Source organism: Sciurus carolinensis, chromosome 1 (genome assembly GCF_902686445.1).
Source record: "Sciurus carolinensis chromosome 1, mSciCar1.2, whole genome shotgun sequence".
NCBI lineage: Eukaryota > Metazoa > Chordata > Mammalia > Rodentia > Sciuridae > Sciurus > Sciurus carolinensis.
Genome location: NC_062213.1, coordinates 193,937,818 through 193,961,822, shown reverse-complemented (window position 1 = coordinate 193,961,822; position 24,005 = coordinate 193,937,818). Strand labels below are relative to the sequence as shown.

General features: G+C 61.5%; 1 protein-coding gene across 1 annotated transcript in view; it reads right to left on the bottom strand.

Annotated features, from left to right (window-relative positions):
* The window catches only part of Hspg2 (heparan sulfate proteoglycan 2), an 89,144-nt gene extending 66,610 nt beyond the window's left edge, over window positions 1-22,534 (bottom strand). Inside the window, 1 exon segment of the mRNA XM_047545783.1 lies at window positions 22,403-22,534. Coding sequence (XP_047401739.1) covers window positions 22,403-22,465 — 63 coding nt within the window. The 5' untranslated portion in view covers window positions 22,466-22,534.
* Window positions 22,535-24,005: the final 1,471 nt, after the last annotated feature.

The following is a 24,005-nucleotide window of genomic DNA, read 5'->3' as shown; positions in this document are numbered from 1 at the left end:
GAGAGATCGTCAGTCAGACCCGCCATTGAATCATAAGGTTCCATTCAAGTCATTTTGACCTCTATTTACTGAGCACCTACTATGTGCTGGGTCCTGGGGATAAAATGATGAAGCAGGCAAACAGGCATTCCTGTTAGCGGCGGGTCACATGCCACTAACTCACACGGTGACAACACTGAGAGAGGGTTCTGAAGAGGGAGGATGGGGGCTGGGAGAGGGCCCGGGAGCACCCACTCGGGGAGGGAGGCTGAGTAAGGCCTCCTCCCGGAACAGGTGACGACGCTGAGGCCCAAAGGCAGTTTTGCTTGAGCGAGGTGCAGAAGGCAGTGGGGTGCGAGCCAGGCGAGGGGCGGGCACACACAGGGGCCCATGGGAGGGCAGGAGGAGCACCCAGTGGGGCACCGCGAGCTGAGGAGAATCCAGGCAGCAGCCCGCGTGGGCTTTTCCACTGACGAGCGCCGTGCCCGGCTGTGCAGTTGACCTCTTGCCAGGTGCGATGGCCAAGCCTCCCAGTCCTCCAAGTCCCTGCCTCTCCGTGGCCTCCCAGACACCCCAAGAACAAGCCTCCCTGGCATCTGAACGAGCTGCCCGTCAGCTTCCAGGGAATGTGCAGAAGGTCACCAGGAAGTGCCCTGCCTGGTTCCCAGAATCAGGGCCGACACTCCAGGGCCACCGCTGGCCATGCTGAGCTCAGTCTTGAAAAGGCTCATGTCACTCAAATCCACAAGCTTCAGGAGGCAGACAGTGGACGCCCGGCTCAGAGAGGTAACACCACCAGCCCGCGGCCACACAGCTAAAGCTAAAGCTAAAGCACAGCAGGGCCAGGGTGGCCGAGGCACCAGGGGTGGAGCGGTCTCCAGGCTGGGCTGCCAACGAGAGGTCCCTGGGGGCCCCACAGCAGCCGCCAAGCACCGCGGGTGCCACCGCGTCACGGCACTCACTGGTCACCTCCTCTCTGTACGAGCTCGGTTCTCAAGTTCTCTGGCTCCCTGTGGCCCCGCTGCCATGGGGCCAGCATGTCCATGGGCTTCAAGGACACTCCAGCCTGGCTGGGGCCTTCCTGTGCACACAGCCTCCTGAATGAAGCCTCCACGGGGACTGGGGTTTGATTTGTGAATCAAAAAATGATTCACAAATTTTTGTTGAAATGAGACACCACGAGCAACAAGGCCCACTTCCTGAGCCTGTTGGGTTAGGCCTTCCTGCCCCTCAGCTCTCCAGTGCGTGAGAAGCAAAGTCCTTACTGTGACCAACCAGGTTTTACGTGATCTCTCCTTGACACACACACACACACGCATGCACACGCATGCACACCAACCTTTTTTGCTTATCCTCCCTATTCCCTCGCTTCTGGCCACACTTATCCCAATAGTACTCAAGGGGCTGGGGAAACAGCTCAGTTGGTAGAGTGCTTGCCTTACAAGGTCCTGGGTTCGATCCCCAGCACTGCAAAAAAAAGTACTCAGGCTCAGCAGGCCCCTTCCTACCTCAGGGCCTTTGCACTTGCTGGGCCTCTGCCTAGGTCACTGCCCCCAGCCGCTCCTGCTCTTCCTCCAGTTTCTGCTCACCTTTCAGAAACCCAGCAAGACCACACAGAGGCCCGGAACCTCCGAGAGTTCACTCCTCTCCCCTCACCGCCTGCTCTGCTCTGTCTGTCCCACCTGCGAGGTTCTCTGTGTCCATGTTCCGCTGTTTACTGTCTCCCCCAGTAGGAAGTAACTTCCGAAGGCAGGGGCTTTGTCCATTTTGCTTACTGCTATCTCCCTCCTCTATGTAAGAGATGCTCTGTAATATCTGCTAAATTAATGAGCGAACGGGGTTTATAATAAACGAGGACACGGAGGCTCAGAGAGCTGACTGCCGGCAGTCAGTGGCGAGACCCCAATTCCAGACTCTGTACTCCCAGGTTCCTCCTCCTACCATCTTTTTGGCCACTGATGCCTGGAAGTCCATCTCTGACAAGAGGTCATGTGGTCTCTAGAGGGTCTCCTGGGCCAAGGGAGGGCCCTGGGGCAAGCAGGGCCACCTTTGGCTCCAGGGCCTTGCGCAAGACAGCCAGGCAGCGGCTCCAGCCGCCGGCTCAGCACTCGCTCCCATGGGCCTTGGCAACAGGAAAAAACAGGCTGGAAGGGCTGTGGCGAGGACCCAGCACCCCTGCCGGGCTTCCCTCACCTGCTTCCTGGAGGAGGAGGCAGGGCAGGCAGGGCTGAGGACGCACACAGGGCGTCCGGGTGGCGACTTGGGACATGAGGGACTGGGAAGGGGCTCCTGGCTCAGCCCACTCCCTTGGGCTTGTCCCTTCCCTTCCCTGAGCCTCAGACCTAGACCACAGATGTCCTGTCTGTCCTAGCAGCCGGGTCACTCTGGAGAGGATGAGAGGAAAGAGCAGAGACAGGTAGGGTTTGAGCCCCCTCCCCCAAATACTCATTTCCGTCCAGACCAATCCACCCTTCCCTGTTTTATTTTCTGACCTTCTACATGGTAGATCTGCTCAGTCCCCGGGGAGCCGTGAGCCATGAGCAAGCCACCTCACCTTCTGTGCCTGTTTCCTCACCTGTAAAATGGGCACCATGGCTCAGAACACAGCATCCTCCACAGTGGCTCCTGCATCTGGGGCTTCGACCAACCAGACGGAAAATACTCAGAAAAAACTGCACCTGCACTGGACAGGAGCCCCTCCTTCCTTGATCTTCCCCACGCGACACGCAGCCCAACCACAGTTCACATGGCGTCCACTGGGGATCAGGCCTTAAAGCACCCAGAGATGGTTCAGTTTACAGGAGGGTGTGCCTGGGATAAGCCATTCCTCCTAAGGGACTCACACGGCCTCAGGGGGTGGTATCTACAGGGAGGGGTTCCTAGAACCAATCCCCCAGTGACACCGAGGGACAACTGTAAAAAATATCCACCTCACAGGGTTGTTGTGAAGATCAAACTAAAATGTGGGCTGACACGCCGGTGCACAGGAAATGCTCTGGGTTGGCTAGGATTTTTTTTTGGTTTTTTTTTTTGGTGGTCCTGGGGATGCAACCCAGGGCCTCGTGGGTGCTAGGCAAGTGCTCTGCCACCAAGTCACGCCAGCCCTTGCTTATTATTATCATTTTCATTGGAATAAAGCTTCTCTGCTTAGTCAATCTGAAAGCTATGGTGCCTTAAAAGTTCCTCTGGTTGACGTCTGAGCATCCCAAAACCTTGAAATGTCAAGGTTCTAAAATTCCAGGCTGTGACTCCCACCAGCCAAAGGACCCCGGCTAGAGTTGGGGACGTGCTGGGTGGCAGAGCGCTTGCCTGGCATGCACACGGCCCTGGTCTTGAGCCCCAGCACTGCCAAGGGGTAAAAAAAGAGGCTGGCTGGAGGAGGAAGTGACCAAGTCAGAATGACAGGGAGCCAGAGGAGCCAGACTGCAGGACAGCGCCAGCAAGGTTCTTATCACCGTCATTACTCAGCTTCACCCTCCTCCGCCTGTTCCAGAAAGATTCCAGGCAGCTCACAGGATGCGCGCACAGGAGCAGAGATGAACTAAATGCAGGCAAGAGTCCCTTGGGGAGCCAACTGGGAGGAGAGCAGGTGTTCATGAAGCCCGGGGACCTGGGAGAGGGACAGTTCCATAGGCTGGGAGCTTTCCAGCGGCCAGTGGGAAGAAGGAAACCTAACCTGTCCTCAGATGCCACGTCCCTTTGCTTAGAAGCACACAGCTGCTCGGGGAAACGGGGCCTGGCCCGGGGCGAGGCTGGCCTGGCCCTCCTCTGCCGGGCTAGTGAGGCTGAGGCCAGGGGCAGAGTGCTCAAGGCTCCGACCACGGGAGGCTGGAGTCCAGGGAGAGCCTGCCGCCTCACCCCAGCATCCTCGGCCTGGGCGGGATCACCCACATCTTCCCAAGCCGAAACACAACCAGCGCCCAAAATAGCCAGAGCAGGGGCCGGTGCCAGGAGGCCCCAGGCAGGGTGGGCAAGGCCCGTCCACGGGAGGGCCCAGTGGCCAATGCACACACACCCAGCGCACAGAGGGGCACCGTCGCGGGCACTCGGCCCTCCCTGGAGTCCCCACCCCCAGCTCCACTGGGCGCACGTTGCTCACGCAGGGCAGATCCCGCTGCCCCTCTGCCTTCATGGCAGGCAGGCCTCCTGCAGGAGCCAGAGGAAAAGGCTTCGCAGAACCTCCCCACAGGGGAAGGGCCGAGACACGCGCTCCCCACTAGGCCACCCTCCCGCAGGGCCTGCTGTGGCTCCCTCAGCCCCAGGCCAGGACAATAGGGGCTATTCTGGGCGCATGGGTATTTAAAGCTCTGGCTGGGCCTGGTCCCTGGGGAACAAGAGGCCTTGCCCTCTGCGAGACCTTCCTGAAATTGTGGCCCCGCAGACTGTGGCGGCTGCATCCCCGGCTGCTCCCAGCCTCTCTGGCAGGCCCTGCAGGATTCAGCACAGCGGCCCCTCCTCCAGGAAGCCCGCAGGCCCCCTCCGGGTCCAGCAGCATCCGCAGACCCTCGGGAGAGCCGGCTCCTGGTCCCCACGCCGGCACCGGTCTCGCCTGGGTCCCAGGGTCCTCATCCGCAGCAGCGCGTGTGGACCATCCAGGGTGCCAGGCGCGTCCGAGGCGTCCGCGGTGGAGAGGAGGCTGCCCCTCGCGCTGCGTGGCCACGAGACGCATTCTGTCTTTTGTCACTTCTCTTTTTTCCAGCACCTGGCACACAGTTGGTGCCAAATAAATATTTACTGACCGATTTAAGCGCTTGTGGAATGTGTCTGGAACCCCCGTGGAAACGCCCGGAGCTCCGGGCACTCAGTGGCTGACTCTCTGATGATAATGCTGCCCACTGTCCCTATGAGCACCGGGGACACGTAAAACGTGTGTCGATCACCTCACTGAACCCTCCCAACATGCCCAACAGGCAGGTACCGTTATTATCTCACGAGCCAGAAAATGGAAGTTCCATTCCACATGAGGAGCTTACCGGAGGGTCCTAAACTACCCGAAGCTCAAGGCGGGAGTCAGACTAAGGAACCCAGAAGCTTCCATCATCCTGATTCAAACATTGAAGAAAACCAGGGCTAACACTGAGCTGGGAGCCAGGAGCCTGAGTTTAGCTGGGCGACTCTAAGCAAGTCACTTGACCTCTCTGAATCGGTTTTCTCTTTTGTAAAAACATGGCATTCATTCCGGGTCCTTCAGATCTTTAACAGGATCAAAGGAGCTAAAGGATGTGACCACATCCCCCCCATGATCCCCAATTCCTCGTCAAGGGCAGAGGCCGGGAAGGATGGTGGGAAGAAGCGCGGGGAGGAGGAGGGTACTCAGAGCCAGCTCTGGAATGAAGCTCCACAGCTGCTGACAAAGCTGGTGACAGATCTGGGCCTGGCCCAAGCAGGGGGAGAGGGGCGGCTGCAAGTCCCTCTGGCCCTTCTCAGGCACCCTGCCCTGCAGACGGCTGCTGGGGCCTCGGGGCCAAGGGCCCCCAGCAGGCAGGGGCAGGGGTGCGGGGTGCTGGCTGGGTCCTCTCCGCCCTCCTGCTGCCACCACCCACGCACTCAAGCCCCAGGACGCAGCCTCGCGCCTACGCCACAGCCCTTCACCCAGTTCCCTGCGAGCCTGGGCGGGGCGGAGGACTGGTGCAGAGGTCTCGCTAGAGTGAGATCTCGGGGACAGCAGCAGGAGGGGAGGGACGGCAGGACTGAGGTCCCAGGAGAGCCTGTGGCTGTGACCCTGCCGGCCCGGCCACTCTCAGCTCCCAGGGCTCAGGCAGCGGGCTCCCTCCTCGGAACTCTCTGACACCCATCATTAGGCTGACCGTGTGTTCCGAAGCAGAACTCCGGGGTCTGCTGAGCCCAGGGGCTCTGGGCTGTTCCTGCCGTCAGGCAGCCTGGGAGATGTAGTTTGGATGTCGAGGTTCTCACATTTCTGGCGCTTGTTCCTTCTTTTGGGGGGAAGACTACTATTTATTAGTGAATCGAAGTCATCCTGGGAAGCTTGTGTTGGCCATATGCCAGTCCAACGGCGTGAAGCTGGGCAGCTTCTAGCTGTGTAGACTTGGGCAAATCACTGGACCTCGCTGAGCCTCCATTTTCCTCAATGGGGATAAAATGAGCAAGGCTGCTATGGAGATTGAACAGAAGACCTAAGGGCGTGCTGTCTGGTACTTAGTAGGGCCAAGTGTCACCTCTTCCCCCTCCTTCCTCTCCCCGGCTCATCACCAAGACAGTGAGCTCGCTGGAACCCCCCAGGGAAAACGATTCCTGCTCTGCCCCAACCCTGGCTCGGTAAGGTGCCCGTGGAAGGGCCCATCGCACTCCTAGATCCTGGCTCCCGGGCTGGAAGAGGCAACCTGCACCAGCAGCCTACCCCATCGGAAGGGGAAAGAGGCCCAGAGAGGGGATTAAGGGTGCCAAGGGAGACCAGCCAGAGGTGGAGGGCCTGGGTTCAAATCCTGTCTCTGGCTGGCATGTAGCTCAGCAGTAAGGTGCTCGCCGGGCGTGCAGGAGGCCCTGGGTTGGAAAGGAAAGTCCTGCCTCTGACACTGCTGTCTGCCGGCGGCTTTCCGCTTGAGCTCCATCCCTGCCTCCACTCCCACGGCAACAGGATGAGGCATCCTGTGTGCTGCGTGTTCAGAACGCCGTGAGGACGTGGAGAACACCGTGAGGATGTGGCGGCTGCCCTGAGAAGACAGGAAGCGGAGACCTCGGCAAGTCAACGGAGAAGGCAGGTCACCTCCTTCCCTCCTTGGGACAGGCACTCTCCAGGCCGGGAGGAGAGGGCTCCGGGAGGGCGGCCGGAGTCCAGGCCTTTGCCGGGGCTACTCAGGGCCTGAGACCCCATCTCAGGCTCTGGGATGGACGGGTGGCCCTCCAGCCTGTCCTCCAACCCCAGACAGACAGGTGCGGCCTGGCAGGGGGCAGCAAGGGCTGGCGAGTGGCAGGTGCCCGTCCTTGGCAGGGAGAACACCACATCCCAGGGACTCGGGTTACCGGAAATGGTAAATCTCCCTGCTGCCCGTCACCTCGGACCAGGAATGTCTGCTGCTCCAGGGAACATCCTGTTCACCTGCCCCAGACGGCCCGGGACAGCCAGGGACCTGGGACTACCCTCTGCTGCCCACCCTGCCCTGGGGGGGCCTGGGTCTCCCAGGTCCAGGGCCCCTGCGATTCTGGGGCAGCAAGGGACCAACCACAGAAGAGGAGAAGGCTGGGGGCAGGAGGCTGAGGGCCACAAGGCTGAGGGCCACCTTGAAATCTGACCCTGGGCCCTGCCACGTGCACACCAGCTTGGTGGAGGCTCTGCCCTCGTAAGCCCACCGTGGGAGGCAGCACGGGACCAGCCAGGGGCAGCCTGGCTCTGTCACGGCCCACGCGTGGCGCTGGGGCCCCTGCAGCTCCTACCAGCCCCCATCTCTGCACAGAGGTAACAACAGGCCCTGACGGGACACCGTGTCACTAAGCACAGGGCCTGGCAGCCTCCAGCAAGGAGAAGGGGGACAGCAGGGGTCCTCACATTCGTGTCTGAGCCAGGTGACCCTCAATCAAGCACCAAGATGCACGTGTCACTGGTGAACGTAGAAAAGGAAATGCCCAGTTGGAGAGGGGCGCTGCCCGGGTGGGTGGGCGAGGGATGGCGGCGTCTAGAGGCACGAAGGAAGGGGGACAGGTCAGGTGTGTGTGGAGGAGGCCACTCCAGCACTCAGGCAGGGGGACGGCAGCTGTGAAGGGCATCCCCACTGCCCCGAGAGCTGGGTGTCAGCAGCCTGGTCCCTGGTGAGACAGGCTTGCCCGAGGCCACGACCAGGCCTGTGCAGGGCCAAGACCCAACACTGCTCCACTGCCGAGTGTCCAGGGACCACTGTCCTCGGAGCTCCCCGGGGAGGGCTGAAGGGGAGAGAAGCACACAGGTTCAAGACCAGTTCTCATTCCTCCACGGCTGGCCGGTGACCATCCTTGCTGGGCCTGGATGTGCTCACCCCTCCTGGACCAGAGTCCTGTTCCATCTGCCAGGCAGGGGTGAGGCCAAAAGGAGGGGAGAGAAGACTTGGTGCTGGACGGGACCCGGGCTCCTCTGGCATCTTGGTTGAGAAGCTCCTCCTCAGCCAGGCGGGAACGCCGGGTGCAGATCCTACCCACCAAACGCCCAGGGCGGCCCGCCCTCCTCCCCGAGTCTGCACCTGCCTGTGTCTTCCTGGGCCTTGTCCCCACTCAGTCCCCACGGCTCGGCAAAGCCAGGGCAGCCGGGTCACACTTGGGGTTCAGCTGGCAGATGTGCCCCTCCACCCCAGGACTGCGCGCAGGCAGAGGCCCACGAGCAGCCTCCGTTACCAGGATGCCAGAGCGGGCCAGCCCTCGCGGGCACCCAGCCAGCCCCTGAGGCCCAGCCAAGTGCAAACAGCACGCTTGGCGCCCAGATACAGGCGCGTTGGAGCGGGCAGGCTGCCGCTGCCCCGTCACAACAAACCGTCATCTCTGCCCTGCCCGGGGGCCCGGCAGCCGGCACCCCTGCTGGAGCTGGGAGCTGGGGACGCCGGGGAGGCCTCTCTCCCTCCCGACCAGGAACGGGCAGTGGGACTCTTGGAGGCTGGACAGGGACAGTGCACGTGCCGCAGTGGGGCAGGGAGACACGCAGGGAAGGGGTGGGAGAGGAAGGGGGACTGGAGGGAGCCAGGCCGTGCATATGTTGACATTTGTGGGTGACATCAGGCAGGGGAGACTGAGAGAACTCCCAGGCAGCCATGCAGAAGGCCGGGGAGTGGCAGGTGGGCAGTGCTGTCTGCCTCCATTGAGGCCCAGGAGACTCCCGCTGGACGGGGACCAGCAAGAAGGCCACAGCAGGGCCTGCTGGGGGGCACTTGGCCCTTGACACAGGACAGCACTGCCCAACAGAACTTTCTGCCGAGACAGAAACGTTCGTCTCTGCGCTGCATAAAAAAAAGCCATTAGCCACATGTGACCACTGAGGACTTACGACGTGAGGAGCGAATTTTAATTTAAAAATATTTTATTTCATCTTATTTCATTACCTCCATATTTAAACAGTCCCATGTGACCAGCAGCTGCTATTCTGGACCATGTCGGTTATGCCATCCCTGATCCTCAGGCCTGGCCTGCAGGTGTGGCTGTCTCCAGCGACACAGGAGGAGGCCACAGGCTGGTCAGCCAGAGAGGCCGCTGGCACCGGGCTGGCCCCTGCACTGCACTCCCCACCCGGGTCATTGTCAACACTGGAAAAGACTAACGGAAACGGTACGTGTGTGGCGATAAGGCCGCCCCGTTAATCAAGACATCAAGCCTCTTTGCTTTTGGCTGAAGTCCGTTCGCTACCGCAGTTATCACACGCTGACCAGAGGCCCTGACGGCCATTCATAAAGGTCTTGGATTTCTTTTCTGTCACAAACAACGGGCAGAATGATGACGGAATCTTCCCAGCTGGCTGGGAAAAGCCAAGTTGTTGCCAACCCCGGCAATCTTCAGGGGCAAGGACGCCCGGCCGGGCCCTCCCCACCCTGTCACCCGGACCCCATCAGGCCTGAGACTCGGACAACACCTGCGCAGGGGGCGCGGGGCTCATCGGCCGCCTCTGGGCCTTCACGCACGCCGTTCCCTCCTCTGGACACTGTTCCTCCTCTCCTGCTCAGTCTACCCTCTCCCGCACGGCCACCTCCTGAGACCCCCCACCAAGACACCTTCCACAGGCTGGAGCCTTAATTCCCACCGCAGAGCACTAGAGAGTCAGTCCCAAACACAGTCACGCAGGTCGATGTCTCTCCTCTCCCGCAGGAACCAAAGCTCCTTGGGGACCATCTCCAGGTGGCTTCTAGTCACCTTTTTAATATCTACATCTCACCTTGAGATACTTCCCAACGCCCAGCAGCTCATGGATCATAAGCAAGTAAATTAAACTGAATCATAATCCTGGCTTACGAGTTTGGGGACTCAGTTTCTAATGGCTCCACTCAAGTCCCCCAGGATCCCAGTAGGCAGGTGCCTCCCTGCCGTGGATCTCCGTTTGTACCTCTGTAGAAGAGGGACAATGATAGCCCCTGCCCTCTAGGGACATTATTGGTTCTTACTGTACTTATTTAACAGACACGTGACAAATCCTAAGTGACCTAACAGCCCACGAAACAGGCAGCACTGCGGCCACATCACCATCCGCGTTGACGGAGGATGTCACAACTAACCAGGTAAGAGAGAGGCTGTGAGTCAACAGCTCAGGACGGTGTGCGGGCTCCTGCGAGGTACTGGATCAATTGTAGCGGGTGGTGGTTTCCCTGTGTCATCAAGGGCTGCAGACCGGGGGTAAAGTCAGGGCACTTCCCGGGCGGGACACATAGTAGCTACTTCTCGGATATTTGCTGCTACATCAACTCAGTTCCAGGTTCACCAGCCACCTGAGCCAGGCCAGGGACACTGCTCCTCCTCCTACCCCCAGGCCCCCACAGCAGAGGACCCCTCTCCTCGCCCGTCACCCTCGGGCAGGGAAGTAGGATGACTCTGAGCGGGGTGACTGTCCAGCTCTGCTGGGCGTGAGAATGGAGGAGGGGGTCGATGGAGCCGCTAGTGCAGCCAGTACCTGCCAGGGCCTGCGACACCCCATAGCTGGGAACCCCTGCCCGACGGGAGGAGGGGGAGGGGAAGCGTGTGACCACCTTCACAGGGTTGGGAGGATGAGCGGGATGCCTCGGCCCAGGGGTGACTTCCAGGACGAAATGAGACGGCAGAACCCGCTGGCACTCGGCTTGGGAGCCCCCAGGTGAGGCTCGGGCTGCTGGTCCTTGGGCCACCTGGAGTTCTGGCTGCACCAGCCACGCTGTGGCTTCTGTGGCTTCGCCGTAAGGATCCCCTCAAGGGAACAGGAACAGCCTTTCACGGCCACTGCAGTAGGTCCGGGGGCCTGTCCCAAGCCCAGAAGGCCAGCAAGGGTCAGAAGCCAAGGCTGCTGTCCACTCATCCCATGCCTCACGCCACCCCCAAGTGCCCCCCACCGGAGCAGCAGCCACCGAGAACTGGGGACACACACCAGCCCTGCCTGGGCCAGGAGCCCCACCAAGACAGCCGAGCAGCGGCTGGGCCCCCCCACTGCCCAGCAGCGGGTCCAGAGCCTTCTCTCCGTCACCTTATAAAGCGCGAGCTGCTCTCCTCCAAGTTGCAGCTCACTCTAGGGGACCGAAGGGCCGGCCTCTCCTGCCGCCCGCCCGCCCGCCCGCCCGGCCTTCACACATTCCTCTGGAGCGACATTACCTAATTTAACCATTGCCCGCTCTCCGGGGCTCTGGAAATAGCAGCTGCCAGGGGAGAAATGCCCTAATGCTGCCGAAATAAACAGTCCTCCCCGCCCTGGCCCGGCCAGCCTCAGACCCGACCCGGGAGGAACCAGCCCCGAGGACCGAGGGACAGCGGTGGGGCTGCGGCGAGACCCTTCCAGCAGCTCCCATGTCCTCCTCACGCACATCCCTGGGCTCTGCCCCCAAATCCTCCAGCTCAGGCCCCTGGGCCACTGTAGCCCTGGTTACCCAAGACTAGATTCAGCTTTCGTTGCCTCCTAGGAGCTAACAGTAATGTAATGACTGCCGTCACTCTCCAGGTATTAATTATGGGCTAAATACTTCCTCGGCGAGCTGGCACCCGCCAGGTGGGGATTAGCCTCTCCTGCTCTCTGATAAGGAAACAGGTGCTCAGGAGGGCAGAGTGACTTGCCCAAGGTCACACAGCCCAGAAGGGCAGAGTTGGGGTGGGAAGCTAAGCCCCACAGCCCCAAAGCTTTAACCATGACACGACCTTCCCCTGGGGCTCGCAGAGGGAACCAGCCTGGAGAGGTGACAGTCAGGGGGACCTGGGGCTGGAGGGGGCCTGCCACCCGGTGTGCTGGTCTAGAGACAGTTCACAGGCTGAGGCCAACCACAGGGCCCTGTTCTTACCTCACCTTGACCCTGGGGCCCTGTGTCAGTCCCCAGGGTCCCAGGAGAAGTTGCCTGTCAATCTGTGACCCCAGCCCTGCTGCCCCAGCCCATGTGCCGGGACGCCACTAAAGTCAGGGAACACCCAGGCTGCTTCCCCAGGCTGCAGTCACACCTGGGTGCAACCAGTGGTTAGGAGCCAGCCGGAGCCGGAGGGCGGGCTCTCCCACTGCCCAGGGTAATCATCAGCCAGGGCGGAGCCGGGCAGACAGCAGCCCGGGGCCAGCTGCTCCCCACCCAGTGCAGCCTGGGGCCACTCTGCGGCCACACAGCTGGGCTGGGGAGCTAGAGAGGGAGGACTGTGGCCCAGGAGGGCCAGCTGCCCTAGCAGGAACCTGGAGGGCATTAGTGTGTGGCCCTCCTCTCCAACCTTCCCGGCTGCAATGAAGATCTGGTGGAGAAGGGCGCTGCGTGGGGGCACGGACCCGGCTTGAGGCCTTCCGGAGCAGGGGCAAGGCAAACAAAACTGAGGTCCCTAAGCTGCCAAGGATAGGTACCAGGGGCAGTCTCGAAGAAAGAACGAGAAAATCACAAAGTAATAGTTCCTGTTATTTGTAAAATGCCTCTTCTGGCTATAGTGTATTTATGTGATCTCGACCGACTCTTCGCCAAAAGTCATTCCTACTTGATAGATGAAGCTCCGAGAGGTTAACCCACTAGACTAAGGTCACACAGCACTAAGTGATAGAGCTATAACAGAACTCAGCACTGTGCTTCCTTGCCATGACACTGCAAAGCACAACCTGTAGAATAAACGGATGCGGGTTAAAGTCACAAAAAGGAGCCTCTAGACTGTATGAAGCCCTTCCGTTCCCTAACCAGAATCCTGGTTTTTCTTCAACCAAAAATGTCCTGGGCTCAGAAACCCTGGTGGGGAGAGGACTGGGCAGGGACCTGAGGGTGTGTGTTAGAGAGGGTGTCCCCCACAGTCTTTGGTGCCATTACAAGGTGGCTCCTGGGGCTGCTAGCACCTGTCAGGGCCGAAGTGGGCCTGAGCTTCTGGAGGAAGGCGGGGCCTGGGGCTCCCTCCCCAGGGGGCGGCCCCCCAGGTCCTCCACCCACCCAGAGAATTCCCCTCACTGCTCAGGTGAAACCCAGGTGAGGCCCAGGCAGGCTGAGCCTTTGATCTTATCACACATTCCTGCCCCAGCCAGCAGTCCCTGTCCCCTCTCCCCTGCCCCCACCAGCCAGGTGGGAACCAGGCCACTTAACCCTTTCCTTTCCTGTCCTCAAGGCAAATCCAGGCTGCAGGTGACCTGCCCTCGCAGCCCTCACTGTGTCCCTCCCTTCCTCTCCTACCCCGGGCGTCTTATCCTCTGCCCTAGCAGCCCCCAGCCCCTCTCTTCCCACCAGCTCACTCCCAGGAAAAGAGGGAATTGGACTGTGCAGGGACTAGAATAATGAACTGGAGCTCCAGCCTCTGCTCCATCCCTGCCCCCACCTCCCACCACACCTGAGCTCCCTCAGCCCTGGTTGGTGTGTGGAGCCCACCCCCGAGCCGGGCAGGGCGCTGGCGCTCCGTGACTGTTTGCTGAGTGAGTGAGTGAGTGAGTGAGTGAAGGGTCCCATTTCCCATCTGGGGAAGACTGAGGCCAGGGAAGACCACGCATTGCTCTGGATCATCCGAGTCTGAGAACCTGTGGCTCATGGTGTGGAGCTCACTGGGTAAAGGGACACTGGCGAAGCCCCTGGCTGCTCACTCAGCACCGCGGGGCAGAGAGGGGGACCCCACACGGGCAGATCACTGAAGGAGACACGTGCGAGGTCAGGGCAGGCTTGGAAGAGGTCTATGGGCTCAGGCAATGGTCCCTCTCATCTGTCCCAGGTCTTGGCACTGGTGGGCCAGTGGCATCTGTAGGGTGTGTGGCCTGGGGACACAGTGTGGCCTCAAGGGGGCTGTGCCAGGCCCCACAGAACCGACCACCACCAACTCCGGGGAACTTGAAGCTCCTTTCCTCTGATGAGGCCAAAAGAGCAAGAAACGGCCCGTTTTTTGAGTAGGAAAATCAAGGCCCAGGAAAGAGGGCTGGTAGCTGACTGGTGTCTGTCCGAGCGGAGGCCCAGGCCTTGACCTCTTGCCTCCTGGGCTGCCAGGTCCAGGGTGGGGGAGCTGGATGGATGTCACCTCAGCTATCTTGGGGACTTCCTCTCATTCTTTCCCCAGCTTAACGACTCCAGCAGCAGGCGAGAGCCTTCCCCTCCTGTACAGCCATGGCTCCTGGGGGGGACTTCCTCCCTGGCCAGCAAGTCCTCCTGGGCCGTAGGCCTGCTTCCTCCAGAAAGCTCTCCAGACACCTCACGCCCAGCGGATGAGGGGCTCTCCGCCGTCCCTGCCGGTCTGACTGCCTGGACTGAGTCACGCTGGGCACCTCTCCCGCCTGACCCAGGGCTTCTGCAGCGCAGGGACCCGCCTCACTCCTCAGCCTCTGGGATCTGGGGCAAGTCGCTGCTCTCTGAGCCATTTCTCACCTGGAACTGGTGTGTGGTCCCAGCCACCAAGGTGACTGATAAACAAATAAAGCAGCCGCCACCACAGTCAGCACAGAGAGGTCCTCGGCGAACAAGCAAATAAATGAAGGGACAGAGAGAGAGATGGACACCTCGCCCACCTCTCACCACCCAGGCTGTTCAAGGGACAGCTTGGGACTTGTGCATGGATTCTTCAGATCCCGGCTGGGCGTGTGCCTGAGCCTTGTATGTCGCCCAAGGCCCCAGGACTGAGTGGGGCCCAGGCTGGCTCCGAGCAGGCCCCAGGCAGCAAAACCCCCCTTAGCTCACGACAAGACACAACCCAAGGGCCTCGAGGACTTGGGACTGACCCAGACGGACCAGCTCCTGGGGGTCTCAGTCCCAGGAGAGCCCAGCCCATCTCCCTGAGTTCAGACCGAAGCCGGGGCGCAAAAGGCACCCCAGTCTGAGAGGCATGAGCTGGCAAAGCCTGGGTGGCGGGTGGGGGTTTGCTGGGACCCTTTGCCAAGGGCGGCCCAAGTTCACCTCCTCCGACAGCCTGTCCTCCTAGACGCCCCCTCTAGAACAACAGCCAGACCCCTGGAGTTGGACAGTGGGCTCCCCTCCCGGGAGGGCCACAGCCCCGATGGATGACAGGCCAGCCACTGTCCCTCTCGGTGCCTCAGTATCCCTCTCGGTGCCTCAGTATCCCTCTCCGCAAAACGGGGTGATAACATGAACCTCGGAACACCGCTGTGAAGACCATGAGATGACACTCAGGGGGAGGAGCCCCGAGCCAGGCTGGCCCGAGAGAGGTGGCAGCTTCAATGAAGAGAAGGCACCAGCGCTCACCGATCATGGCCCATGACCCAGGTGACTGAGGTCACCGGGGGGGGAGACCTTGCGTGTCCCAGGGCAGAGAGGGGCTGTCCTGTCCTCAGGAAACTCCCAGGTCCCTGTTCCTCCCCCACACCCCCCCAAGGGTCACCGGAAGGCAAAAGGCAAGACAGGGAGAAGAGCTGCCCAAGTGACAGAGGCCACCGAGGCCGGGATTTATGAGGCCGGGATTTGGATCCATCCAGCCGTGAGCCATCCAAGAAGAGGCATGATCCCAGTTCCCAACTATGTGAAAACTGGAGACACCAAACAAGGAGAGGGTGAGTCAGCTGGGCCGGGGGAGGGAGCGCAGGGGAGGGGGCAGGGGCCCGAGGTGGGCTGGGAAGGGGCCAGAGGCAGCTGGGAATTCCCAGCCCCACCCCAGGAGAAGCATCTGTGGGGTCACCCGAGGCCACCCTGAAGTCCTCCCCTTGCCCAGCCCAGCTGCCTCCCCTTCCCACCGACTGGGGCTGGAGGAAGATGGAGAACCATTGCCAAGGGTTAAAGACGAGGCACCTGGACGTGCCGTGATGGCCGGAGCCCCAGGCACAGAGCGGTGGCAAGGCTGCCTGGTCCTCGGTGGCCTCGCCCCCGGGGCCTGCAGTTTCTCTGAGAGCCACCCAGCCCACCAACCCTGGCAAAGGAGGACCGGCTTCCAGCTTGCCCAGAGGTCCTGCTGCCTCCAGCGAGGCTGAGGGAGGGCAGGGCTGGGCGGTCCCGGGACGCCCCCTCCGCTGCACCCCTCGAGTTGCAGGAACATCCTTTCCGCACCCAGGGGAGCCACTGGGCCACGCCCCCGCTGCTCAGGGCCCAGCAACTGCACACATCTGGAGGGGACAGTGCGCCTGCAGGCTCCGGCCTTTCCCAGGCCACACCCTGGGGTGTGCCCCCCTCCGTCCCCCTCCAGGAAGGAGCCATCAGGGTGGAGGGGTGGACTCTGTCCTGCAGCTGTGGCCTCAGTGGGGGAAGGGGGCAGTGACAGAGAGAGGCAGTTGTATCCGGGACTCTGAGCCTGTGAAAGGGAGGCAGGAGGAGGTGCAGTCTCTTCACATGGCCATTCATTCACAAGGCCGGGGCAGGGCTGGGTCCACGGGGAAGGAAGGTGTGCCTGCCGGCTCTGGAAACCCTGAGTCAAGCAGCAGGCTGCCCTGCCCTCCGCAGGAGCAAGACCAGCACAGCAGCCACCCGACGGCGCGCCTACCACATTCCAGGTGTTAGGTACCGTGACACCTATTTCACAACTGCTCGGAGGCTCAGAAAGGTAAAGCGACTTGCTCAAAGTCACACAGCCAGCCAGGACAGAGCCGGGGACTGAAGACGCCCCTTTCCCTCCACTGCCAAGCTCGGGGGAAGTGCCTCCAAGTCCAGCGAGGACACAGAAGAGTGAAAGAGGGCAGAGGGGGCATCTGAGCTCGCCCACATCCCAGGGCCAGAAGGCAGCAGCGGCTGGGAAGGCGCTTCCCTGAGCCCAGGGCAGAGGAACCCCCTCCCCACTCTCCGCCAGGAGCAGCTGAACTCCTGGAGGTCACTGACCTCCTCACTGGACAATCGGTCACCTGCTTAGCACTGGGCAAATGACAATTCACAGAACCACCCTGCCTCAGGGAGCTTCCCCCTAAACGTGGGAATATGTAAGCCAGGGCCACCCACCCGGCTTGACCTGCCTTCAAAACACACTCAGGGGTCCCCACCCCACCCCCACCTCCAGGGCTCGGGCGCGAGCCCCAGACATCTCTGGCCTGGCTCAGGGCCTCCTTGCCTTTGCCCCTGACCCTCCATACAGCAACCAGAGCGAATGAACACCAGAGGCCTCAACAACGTCTCATCTCCCTGGGAGGCAAATCCCAGGTCCTTCCCCAGGCCTGGCTGTGCCAATCTCCCCTGCGGACATTGCGTGCTCCCCCCTCTCATACCGTCCACGCCAAAGAGGCCTCCCTGCTTCTCCACAAAAGCCAAGCACCCTCCCACCTCAGGGCCTTTGCACTGGCTGTTCACTTTGTCTGGAATGCCCTTTCCTAAATACCCCGGGCTCCCACCCTCACCTCCTTCAGATCTCTACTGGGGCTTTTCCTGACCCACCCACTCCATCCCACCTCCTTCCAAGCACTTATGGCCACCTGGCTACTGTCCGTCTTCTTGCCCTAGCCACAGTGCAAGTCACACAGGAGACGGGGACTCTGACTCTGGTTCCCTGCCATAAACTCAACGTCTAGAACAGGGTCAGATGCATAGAAGATTCTCCACAAATGCTCGTTAAGTGAAGTCTAAGCCTAACACACTCCTACAGGGGACCGTGCTTACAGAACATCTGATCACATACGTCGTCAGTGCCTGCATTCAGCCCGCACGGCAAGTGGGGTGCCACACACCACCCAAAACCAGAGACCAGGCGCCTTCCTCCGCGCCCCTGAGAAATGCTCTGGTAGGGAGCTGAGAGCCGGTCCCAAGGACACCTGGGAAGGCCACGGACGCCCAGGGATGCCCTGAGGTCCCCGCGGCCCTGGCACAGGAGCGCCGTGCTGGGGGGAGTGGAATTCTGGTGTGGCTGTGGCTTGAAGGCCCCGCTGTCCCAGGCCTCAAAGGGCCACCTTGTTCTCGGGGCTTTCATGACGGTGCCCCCTGCACAGCCACCTCCGGCAGCCCGAGCCACGCCCCTCTCAAGGCGGCTATTGACATGGCCCCCGACGCCAACCGGCCGGGCAGCGGGGCTGGCGGCTCCCCGCGAAGCGAGTTCCACACATACTTCTGGGTTTCCGTCAGCCTGCTCTGGGCACGGGGCAGCCAGCCCCAGCCAGGCCCTGGGAGGAGGAGGGGGCGGCAGGGCCAAAGGGACCAAGGCTGGGCCCGGGCAGCCTTCCAGTAGGGCCAGGACCCTCGGGAAGCTGCTGGGGAGCTGGGACACTGCCCGCTCTCCTACCAGCAGGACGCCCCAGGGCTGGCACTGAACTGGGGAGGGGGCCACAGGCCGTGGCCCCACAGGTCGAGCCTCGCCACCGCTCCACATCCTGGGCGGCCCCTCCTGCTCTCCCTCCTGAGACTCACCCAAAGCCAGGCAGTCCTGAAGCCTCAAGTCCACCCAGACCCTCCCGCACCCAGGAAGCAGCTGGGGCACCAGCCAGGGCTCCCAGCCGAGTCCCCCGAGGGTGGCCTCCTGCCCGCAGCAGGCAGGGGCAAAGGCCCCCGCATCCCGCATGACCAGCCCGCTGAGGCCTGAAAGCCCCGGGACTGACTCGACGTTCCTCCGTATCTGGTGAGGAAATTAACCAGAGACCTACAGTGACCACCCAGAGTCCCGCTCGCAGCTCCCGCCACCACAGACATCCCCAGGAGGCCCATGGACACGGGGGCACAGCCCTCCCAAGCCACCGTCTCGGCCATTCCTTTTCTGAACTAGCCCTTGTGCTACCTGGGGCCAGAGTTCTTGGTTGTATCAATATCAGGGACCGGTTTTAGCCCCATCTCCTGACTGTGGCTACCGGCCGACGGGGACAGCAGGCAGGGGCCAGAGAACTTCACCTGCCGCCCGAACTTGACTCCTGCCAGCTACGGAGGCACATGCACGCAATTCCAGCTATGCGGGGAGGCTGAGGCAGGAGAACTGCAAGTTCAAGGCCAGCCTTGGCAACTTAGCAAGACCCCATCTCAAAATAGAAAGGGCTGGAGCTCAGTGGTAGGATTCACCCCGGGGCGAACTCCCAGTACTGCAAAAAGAAAAAAATACTTCCCGGCGTGTGTGGTGCACAAGTCACAGGCACCTTCTCTAACCTCGGTGCCTCCCCTTCCTCTGCAGAGAGACTGGGGACCACACTAGTATCTGTGGTTTCCGACGCTGGACAAGTATGTTTACTGAGCACCTACTACCTGTCAGGTGCTAAAGATGCGACGGCAAATGAAAACAGGTAAGGCCCTGTGGACAGAGGAGACGAAGAAGTGAACAAGTGTGTGTCGATACAGAAGACACAGAGGAGTAGGGCAGGGAGGTAGCTCAGTGGCAAAGCACACAATTAGCATGTGGGTTTGCTCCCTGGTACCAAAAAAAAAGAAAAAGTGTTGAATAGAGTAGCCGGAACGTGAAGGAAGCGGGCAGGTCATGAGGACTCAGCTGTTCCAGGCAGAGGAACGGCAGATGCAAAGGCACTGAGGTAGGAGTGTGCTTAGCATGTTCAAGAAACAAAGACTGGCGCAGCTGGCCAGAGCAAGAGGGGGACGCTGGCCAGTGTGGGATCCAAGACAGAGTAGGGAGGCCAGACCTCTCTCCCAGGCCTTGTGGGCTGGATGAAGTCAGGGGCTTGGATCTGATTCTCGGCAACGAGAAGGTGGGAAGCAGGGGGTGACAGAGGTAATAGGATTCGCCCACAAAATCAGCGTCCGATAGACAGAAGTGAGAACTGTCCACAGTTCTCGTCCTCATCTGGCCTGGGGCCCCAAGACCCCCGCCCTGTCTCTGTGTTCACAAGTCTTCCAAGCCTGAACCCAGTCACCTCCTGCCACCTTCCTTCACCATCTCGCAGGCAGGGCCCCAGGCCCACGGATCTCAACTTGCCTGAGCTCAGCCTGAGAACAGGCCTGGGCCCAGCCAGGCGGGGCCAGGGCTCCTCAGACAGAGGGCGCTCAGCCGGAGAGCTGAGGGTGGGGGTCATCTCTGCGGTGGACCTGCAGCCCTCCCTCCGGAATCCCCTGGGGCCCTTTCCTATCCAGTCCTTATGCAAGTCTGGAGCAAGGGTCGGGCGTGGGGGGACAGGCCAGCCAGCTGTGTGGAGGTCCTGCCAGGAAGGGGAGGCTCCCCCACCCCCACCCGCTTCAGCCAGCAGCCTCCCTGCAAGGAAATCCAGCTGAGGCAGGAAGCAGGTATCTCAGTTAACTTCCCTCCTCAGCCCTGGAAAACACCCCATCACCACCGAGCCCCCAAGTCTCCTGTCTCCTGCAGGGCTGGCCCCAAGAAAGGAAGGCCAAGGCCCTCGAAGGAAGAAGAGGGTCGGGAGGCAGGGCAGGTCCTGAGCCGCCCAGGCCCAGCCCCCACCCCAGCCCCCTCTCCACTCCTCAGAACCGAAATTACTCCCACACGTAATCACAGACCACCTCTCCTGCGGTCCTGGCTCCCCGCAGCCCAGCTTGCCCTGCTGTGTCCTGCCCTCCCCGCTTGCTCCTGCCTTGTGACTGCAAACCCAAGGGCAGACGAGATCTAGGACAGCGGGTGAGAAGGAGCCCAAGGCTTGCTGGGACACCTGGCGAGGAACCTGCTCTCACTGAAGACTCCCAGCAGACTTCTCACTCCCATTTTACAGATGTGAAAACTAAGGCTCAGAGAGCGAGGATCTCGCTGCAGATCACGCAGCTAGCCAACAACAGGGCTGGGATCCAAACCTGGGCCTGAGACCCCTGAGGCCAACCTCTTTCCAGCCCCACCATCTGCCTGGGTGGGACAGTGAAGACCTCCACGTGGCTGCTGTGGAGGCCTCACAACACCAGGCCCCACAACTCCTGCCTGTTTCCAGGTCCCAATTATGGCCCACAGACAGGGAGGCACAGACAGGGCCCATCCTGGCTCACTCACCCAGCCCCCTACCACGTGCCTGTGCAAGGACACAGTAGGTGCCTGGCGAATATCTGCCCTGTGAATGAACCCCTGTGCTCCCAGTGACTGTCATGGCACGTTGCTCAATGAAGATCTGTTGAATGAACAAGTGAATGAGACGATGGGCCGCCCGGGATTTCTGTGGAATTCCTCAGGCGCACAGCAAACAGCTCCACCCACCATTCCTGCCATTACAACCCATGCACGGAGGAGCCCCTCGCAGGGGCAGAGCTGGGGGAAGGTCGGGAAGGGCTGTGGGCTGGGACGCCCCCGCGGGTCTAGACGGGTGCCCTGCAAGGTAAAGGCGGTGCTGGGAGCTGCAAGTCCAGGTCAACCAGGCAGCACCTGCTGGATGGGGAAAGCCAGAGGAGAGGTGCTGGGCAGGTGGGCAGAAGCCGTGCAGGGTCAGGTCTGGGAAAGGGGTTAACAAGTGACTCAGGAGGGCAGAGGTGAGGGAGCCCGCACGGCAAGGACAGGGAATCAGTCACTGGGCAAACACTGGCCAGGTTGGAAAAGTCACTCTCTTGGCTCTGAGAACAAGGGGCAGGGATAGGGACTGTCTAGGAGCACCTCAGAGAGGGTGGGGGTGGCTTTGTGGCTCACCACAGCAGGCCCAGATGCGCCCCCACCCACATCTGCCACCAGCTCCCTGCCACTGACCCCGCCCAGCCCTCCTTGAGTTCACTCAGGTCCTCGGGCCTCTCCTGGCCAAGTGCCTTCTAGGCCTCAGGATTCCTGACTGAACCTGAGGATTCTCTCTTCCTCCATGGGGGCCCATCCTAGCCTACAGCAGGGGCTGGGCTGTCCGGGCAGGCCGCCCTGGACCTTGGGTACCTGGGAAGGGACAAGGGAGGAAACTCAGATGCAGTGGGGGCCTGCCCCTAACAGGCCCTGCTCCAGGCAGCCAACGCCATTCCACCCCTGCGGACAACCACCCTGCGGTTACACATTTTGAGGCCAGGCATTTTGCTTTCTTTACCCAAGCAGGGCTGGCCTCAGAGAGGTTAACAGCTCACTTGAGGTCACACAGTTACTCAGTGAAGGGCAGGGATTGAGCCAGCTCCTTATGGAGTCAGCCTTAGGACTCCAGGGTCCCGGGTTCCACACAAGCCTTAGATTTGTTCCAAAAGTTCTTTACTTGTGCCTGCCTGGTTACAAGCTTCCCACAGGGACAGGCAGCGTGGTAAAGTTTCAGCAAGGACTGACAGGGTCCCCATCACCGAGCGTCCCTCTGCCAAGTTGGCGCAGAAAGGGGCACCCTCATCCTGCCAAGTTCCCACCCCGCTGGAAGTTTCTTCTCCTGGTCCCCAGGAATGGCAGGCCGGGCCATGCCCAGCGTGACTCTGAACCTCGGCAACGTGGCCGCGCAACCCAGGACTTCCACGCGGGCCGACCCCGCCCCCGGCCCCACGCGGGGTCCCCGGGCGTCCCCCGGGGCAGCCCCACGCCGCGGGAAGGCGCCGATCCCTGGCGGCCCGGGGTCCTCGGCGGGCGCCGCGGTCCCGGGCCGGGGTCCCGGCCGCGCAGCCCCAAGCGCCCCGCCAAGTTGGCCCCCGCCCCGCACACTCACCGCGAGCAGCCGCCCGTGCAGCAGCAGCGCCAGCAGCAGCGCGCCCGCCGCCCGCCGCCCCATGGCCCGGCCTCGCTCGCTGGCTCGCTCGGCGCCGCCCGCAGCCGCCGCTCACTGTCCTGCGAGTGCTCGGGACAGCGCGCCCGCTCCCGCCGTCCCGCCCCGCCCTCCGCCCCGCCCCCGGTCGGTCGCCCCGCCCCCGAGGCGCCAGGCCCCGCCCCCTAAAGGCCCCGCCCCCGGCCGCGGGCTGGGCTCGCCCGAGCGGGCCGCGCCGCCGGTTGGGCCTTTGTCTGCGCCCCCAGCCGCCAGCGGCCCCGCCGGCTCCGGGCCAAACGCGGCCTGGAGTGTGGGATGGGACCGCGCCGGGGCCTCCGCCGACCGCCCGGCTCCCAGGCCGCTCCCCGCGGCCGCACGCGGGCGGCGCTCCAGGACCCCGGCGTCGGCTTCCCACGCTCACAGCACGCCGCTTTCACACCCGCGCCGCACGCTCACGCCCACTCGGACTCACGACACTCGCTCGGCATTCCCGCACCTACACGCTCGTGCGCGCTCCGCGTGCGAGCACGTCGACGCTGCTGCGTCCAGCGGTCACACACCAACGACCCTCCCGGTGGCCCTGCAGGCTTTCCCCGCACCGCTGCCGGTGCTGCTGCACACACGACCTTCACACAAACGCTTGCACTCACGTTCTGGCTTTCACGCGGACTCACGTGCACCCCTACATGCCACGAAGCACGTGGACGTGTTTGCACACACAGATTCCTCTCCACTCACATTTCACACTCAGGCCCATGTCACTTGTCGCATGCTTACCAGCCTGTATTTTTTCCACTTTCTCACACTCTAAACACTGCAGTGACTCGCAGTGGGCACTTAATACTGAACTGAATCGCCCTCCTGTCCTCGCACCACTTTTTCCCCCGGAATCACTCATAGACCGAGTTTGATTCACATAAATCACAGCCCAGTGCCAGAGACACACAGGCTCACACCCTAGGGCCCAGACACAGACGACCCTGCCAAAGCCCCAATCACAGATGCTCAGGTTGTAAATCACCACCGGTGGGTGATCCACCTCTGACGCAGCCCCACAGACAGCCACACCGCCAGCCAGGGGGCCTCTCCACTGCCTGATTCAGGCCCCCTCTGTCTGAAAATTTCCAGGCAGCTCCAGAGTGATGCCTAAAGAGAAAACTGGTGTGGGGGTTGGGGTGGGTGTGGCTTTCAGGAAAACCTTTTGAGTAATGATAGAGGGAGGAGAATAAAAACTGAAGTTTCCATTGTTTCCTATGAGTTGCTAGGTTCCACAGACTCCTGGCAGGGTTTGCAGCCAGGACTGTGGACAGAAGGAAATGCCCAGCTAGGTGGGTGGCACCAGGCTGGCTCCGGAAGGCGTGTTCCCTCTGATAGGGACTTACAGGTTCCCAGGGCATTCTGGGGACGTCTGTCAAGACACTTGGGGGGTGGATAAAATGGTGGCGTCCTGACGCCCATCCCAAATAGATGCCCCATCTTTCAAAAAAGGGGGCTCTTCTCTGCCCTGTGGGCACATTTCTGGGAGATCAACTTAGAGCTGTAAGGAGCAGAAACCACATCCAGAGTG